General features: G+C 45.1%; 1 protein-coding gene across 1 annotated transcript in view; it reads right to left on the bottom strand.

The window, feature by feature from the left end:
* Positions 1-1,990: 1,990 nt before the first annotated feature.
* The window catches only part of SYT9 (synaptotagmin 9), a 249,601-nt gene continuing 245,591 nt past the window's right edge, over positions 1,991-6,000 (bottom strand). The window contains exon 7 of the mRNA XM_066250855.1: positions 1,991-4,147. Coding sequence (XP_066106952.1) covers positions 4,139-4,147 — 9 coding nt within the window. The 3' untranslated portion in view covers positions 1,991-4,138. The remainder of the gene's footprint in view (positions 4,148-6,000) is intronic.

Below are 6,000 nucleotides of genomic sequence, written 5' to 3'. Positions count from 1 at the left end.
GACAACCTTTACTTAGCATTTGTTTGCACTTTTACTATGGATCAGAGATGGGGGGCATCCAACTGAAGCATTTGAGCAGTTGGTAGAACGACAATAATCACGTTTTTCCTCCAGGGGTTCTTGTGACAATGTAAGCTCTATAACCATCATAACTAGTGGCCTTTCTCTTATTACTCCTTTCCTCTCACTCCACCCTCATGCAGGTCAACTACCGCATGTGCTTTTAAAGTGACAGCTGTCCAGAAAGCCCCCTGATTCAGTGATATCTTCCCCATCAACTCTCATACCCACTATCGCCAAAGTGGCCCAGTGAGCTACACCTTCTCGTATTCCATCTGTTTTTTTTTTAATAACTTAATTTTTTTTTGTATTTTTCTGAAGTGAGAAACAAGGAGGTAGAGAGACAGACTCCTGCATGCACCAGAGGGGGATCCACCCAGAAATCCCACTAGGGGGCATGTTCTGCCCATATGGGCCGTTGCTCCATTATAACCTGAGCCATTCTAGCACCTGAGGCAGAGGCCATAGAGCCATCCTCAGAGCCCAAGCCAACTTCGCTCCAATGGAGCCTTGGCTGCAGGAGGGGAAGAGAGAGAAAGAAAGGAGAGGGAGAGAGGTGGAGAAGCAGATGAGTGCTTCTCCTGTGTGCCCTGGCTGGAAATCGAACCCAGGACATCCACACACCAGGCTGACACTCTACCACTGAGCCAACCGGCCAGGACCTTACATTTTTAAAAAAATTCATTTTAGTGAGAGAGGAAGGGTTGGGAAGGAGAGAGAGACAAGAACATCCAGCTGTTCCTGCATGTGCCCTGACTGGGGATCAAACTGGTAACCTCTGCACTTTGGGACAATGCTCTATCCAACAGAGCTACCTGGCCAGGGCTTGTATTTCATTCTTGTGTAATCCTTTCCCCTTGAATCTAGGTTGGCTCTATGATTTGCTATTGATCAACAGTGTGTGATGGGAATGACTGTGTAACTTCAGAGGTTATCAGAAGAACCTTGCAGCATCTACTGGGACCTCTTGCAGTGTTAGTTCTAGGGCAAGCCAGTAGCTCTGTCAGAAGTCTGACTACTTTGAGACTCCACGCTGTGAGGAAGCGCAAGCTAACTATGTGCAGAGACTATCTAGAGAGATGCCCGACCAGCCCCCACCTGTTTCAGTCATCCCAGTGGAGAAGCCAGACATGTGAGCAAAAAATCCATCATGAATATACCACTCCACCAAGCATTCAGAGGATATCACTCAGCTGCCATCCGACAGCAACCATGAGATTCCAAGAGAGAGCAGTCACCCACATAATCATGAGAGATAACAACTTTCTATTTAAACTACAAAAATTTGTGGTGCTTTGTTGTGCAGCAATAGATAATTGGAATACCATCACAGGACAGGATGCCCATGAAGATAGCAGGACATTCTCCATATCTATCTTTTGCCACTCTTCTTGGTTTAAGTATGAGAGTGTGACTCTCTTCTCTCCATATGAACAGTAGTTCTAATGATGGCCATAAGGACTAAGTCATTCCCTTTTAGAGTCATGATCACTGGAACATTTTGAAAACATCCACATTACAGAAAGCATGGCTTTCCCTCCCCACCCCAATCCCCCTCTGGTCATGCACCAGTGTACTTCCTGCACATCACCCCGCCTGCTGAATGTGCCCCGTTCATTGGCCGGGAAGATGCTTGCGCAGCAGGACTCATCCAGGGCAGATCTCCTCGAAGACAAAGGCAGCAAGGGGGAAGTGCTGCGAATCCCCGCCAGGTGGGTGGGGAAGACACTGTTCTCTCCCCAGCTCTTAGAACCAGATTTCCCCAACGACTTTTCCTAAGATCTAACCAGGGTTTATTTCCCTTTCTACTGCCATGTTCATTTTTTCAAGGTATTTTAATTTCCTTCTCTATCTTGGAAAAGACATTGGAGAACATCCCCTCCCCTTCCCCCAAGTTCAATGAGACAAAGCTGGAGTTTTTCAAAAGGAACATTTACTAGGAAACTAAAGGGAAACCAAACAGAACACAAGAGAACAAAAGCAGAGTTGCAGATGGGCTAAGGGAGTTCAAATTTATAATCAGCCTCTGGCCACAGCTGGGCTGACTAGGCAAAGCTTTCAGACGCAAAGCCACCTGCCTGCCATGTGGGCAGGCCTCTTTGCTTGCTTGTCCCTACAAAGCCACCTTCTGTTTCATAAAACATACCAGTAGCATACTCCTTAATACCCCAGGGCTGCTAGCTCTCTGGGCAGGAAGATCTTGAGGGGGAACAATAGGCACGGCTGTCCCAGGAGCTCCTACCCAGGGACATATCCTAGTTCATTGGGATGGCTGCCTGATACCTACTTGGGTCAGTATTGTTTATATGGGACCATTCTTCTGGGCTTATCTGCCTGGCTCTGGAGATAATATTTCTGCTGACTATCCTGCTGGCACTAGTCTTTCATGATTTGGTCCTAAATAGTGATATGGTGAAGGATGTCTGGATGGAGAGGAATAGGCAGAGAGAGGTGCATTCTTCTCGTGTCATCAGACATAGGTAGAAACTTGGGTGCCCTTTGGGTCCTGGAGGTTGAAAGCCAATTAGAGATGGAAATGAATTCGGCAGCCCAATGAGGGGAAATGCAGGAGGCTGGAGGGTAGCCACAGTGCCTCACACAGCCAAAGGCCTCCAGCCTTCTCAGATTTGACATCAGGCTGCTTTCTTAGACCAGGCAGCTGCGGCAAAATGAACTTTCTGAAGCCATGCAATGATCCTGTTTCCACCCAGTTATTGCAAACTAAAATGTGGACTCAAATGGAGATACTGAGTTTCCCAGGAAGGTAAACTGCAATACAACTCTGGATTCTGTTGCAAAGGGACTGTACGAAAACGGAAATGTTTTCTTGGCAAAATGGTGAAAATGCACAGATGGGGTAACTTGCACCCATCATGGGAGAGAGAGGGTGCCCTGCCCCCTGGGTATGCTGAGGCCTTTGGTTTCATTTATATGATGGCAGAAGCAACGAGGACAAGGGACACAGCTGTAGGTAGGGTGGCTGATATGGTCACGGTCACAAAGGAGGCTGAGTAATGAAATACCGGGGAGAGCCCTTGATCTTCACTCTTGTAGGTATTTCCATTCCCCAAGTGCTATGAAAGTGATACATGTGTCTGGAAGTGAAAGGGAAACCCGTCTGTGGCGACCCAAGGCCACGCCTCTGGGCTGCTGCCTATGGAAACACCGGGAAAGCACTCAGGCCTGCAGTCAGGGGGCTGTATTCTCCCTTCAGGAACTCAGTGCACACAATGCTACATCTACTTCTGAGGCTGTCCCCTCAGTGCACAAATGTGCCTCAGAAAGGGTTCTCCAGAATGCGTACACCACTGAGATGTGTAACAGAGATGATAATGAACTTCCATCCTAATGCCAACACCAGCTGGAAGGAAACGGCAGCTGGCTACCTAGAAGACTGTGTCGGGGACTGTGACTCCTCAGAATCTTAGTTCAGCAGAAGAGAGGGCCGTGATCAACTGCTACTTGCTGCCATGTGCTGGGAGGGGGCAGTGAATTTGCTGTGAACTAGCCCTCCTTGCACTAGATTTTCTCCAGGGGAACAGCCTGCTCATCCTATTACCCTCCTGGGGAAATTCCCTGCAAAGCTGGAGTACTTCTTGGGTGAAATTATTTTCAGGAGACAGTTATTAGCTCAAAGGTTAATTAAATCTGCTGCCTATTTAGCACCTGGATGTATTTTTAAATCTTCTGTCCTTCCAGGGCATTCAAGCAAATAACATCATGTCGGTACGATGTTGCCGGGGCAGATGCTGTGACGCCACCACTAGGAGTCCTGGTACTCAAGGTGCTCCCAGTCCTCTCACTGTGTCAGCTGGTTTCGTCCATAGGCCGATCTTGGTTCTGGGCCACGAGAGATGTGCTTCCCCTACAGCACACTTAGGCCGGCCAGCTGAAGACAGTTGGACCATTCATGTTCACCAAACCTAGTCTGAAAAGAAGGCTAGTTATTGCTGTGGTTACAGCTGAGCATCTGGTCACTGGAGTCATCCGGGTGTTTCTGGACAAGGAACATTACTTAAGATCTTTGTAAGATGGTTGTCCTACTGTGTCCTTCGCAAAGCAGTCCTTTTACCCATAGTCATCGTTTCTGTGGAAAGAAGAAACAAAAAAGAATGCTTTGGGTGTTTTTTTCCATATATTTTTAATGTGTACCAAACCAGTTCCAGGCATGTGCTGGATGCTGGGGAAACATTTCCTTGAGTTAAGACACACACCCTACTTTCAAGGGTCTCACAGAAGAAGAATATACAACACGAGAAGCTGAGTAACAGTGGTATACACTAAAATGTGTAAGAATAATGAGGAGGGAGGGATGGACTTCCAGGGGATTGAGGAGGTCTACAGAGAGGATACTGAAAGATAAGTCTTTTAAAATTTTTCTTTAAATTTAAGTAAGTTGGTGTACAATATTACATTAGTTTCAGGTATATAATACAGTGACTAGACATTTATATATTATACAATGTGATCACCACTCTGCGTCCAGTAACCATCCGTCACCATAAAAACTTATCACAATATTACTGACTACATTCCCCTTCACCTTTTCCACCCATCCCCTCACTCCTTCCCCTCAAGCAACCATCGGTTTGATCCCTGTTTCTATGAGTCTGCAAATCAAAACCACAATGAGATATTCTGACCTCACAACAGTCAGAATAGGTATTAACCAAAAGTTCAACAAAGAACGTGTTGGGGAGGAGGTAGAGAAAAGGGAACCCTCATGCACTGTTGGTAGGAATGCAGACTGGTGCAGCCACTATGGAGAATCATACGGAGAGTCCTCAAAAAGCCAACAATAGAACTACCATCTGACCCAGCTATTCCACTTCTGGGTATTTATCCAAAGAAAATGAAAACACTAATTAAAAAAATATATATGCAGCTCTATATTTATTGTAGTATTACTTACAATTGACAAAATATGGAAGCAACTTAGGTGTCCATTAATAGATGGATGGATAAAGAAGATGTGGTGCATGCATACAATGAAATATTACTCAGCAATAAAAAAGAATAAAAGACTGCCATTTGCATCAACACAGACAGACCTAGAGGGTACTATGCTAAGTGAAATAAGTCAGACAGAAAGACAAATGCCATATGGTTTTATTTATCTGTGGAATCCAAAAAACCAAAACAAATAAAAAAAAGAAGTCTTGAGCTGGATCATTTGGGCTCAAGGGGATTCATCAGGAGAGAAAGAGAAAAGAGCCTGTGCAGAGGCACCGAGCAGGCGACTTCGTAGGGCCCATGGGACGTATTGTCAGAATTTGGTGTGAGGGGTGGAGACTACCGTATCAAGACAGTAGATAGTGATGGTGTTCAAGCACCGGTGGCCCTAAGGCCGGCCTCCCTGGTTCCAGGTCTGGCGCCAGGCCCATTTCAGTGGGAAGAAGCGGCAATGACCTTGTTATCAGATCCAGTGGCCGCCCAGACAGCATCTGGGGTCTAGAAGGTATCAGGGAGGTTAGTGGTATCAGCCGGAGTAGTGGTTACAATCTTATATGAACAGAGGGGATTGTAAATGAATTCAATTGTCCTGAGACATAGGAATCTGATTTGAATTAAATTGAATTGAAACCAAAGATGAGAACTGTCCCAATGAAAACTGTAATGTAAAGTGGCATTTCGATCACAAAAAATGACAGCTGATGTGAGACAGGCCATTGAAAATGACCCCAAATTAAGAACATGAAAAGACTGAGTGGGTAATTAGATAATGTCTTCCTGTGAATTTGAAAATGGGTTTTGATTACAGGAAGTATCTAAAAGCTTTGAACTAAGAAGCCTGTCAAAAATGGAAGTGACTCAGTACATAATTCAATCTTATATGTACTTAATATTGTTAAACTTGAATTTTAAAAATTTATTTTAAAAAAGCATAAAAATCTTGGGATTTTGTTGACTATTAAATACCACAGCGTTACAGATGACAAA

Source organism: Saccopteryx bilineata, chromosome 1 (genome assembly GCF_036850765.1).
Source record: "Saccopteryx bilineata isolate mSacBil1 chromosome 1, mSacBil1_pri_phased_curated, whole genome shotgun sequence".
In the NCBI taxonomy this organism is placed as follows: domain Eukaryota; kingdom Metazoa; phylum Chordata; class Mammalia; order Chiroptera; family Emballonuridae; genus Saccopteryx; species Saccopteryx bilineata.
This window is presented reverse-complemented; position numbering and strand designations above follow the sequence as displayed.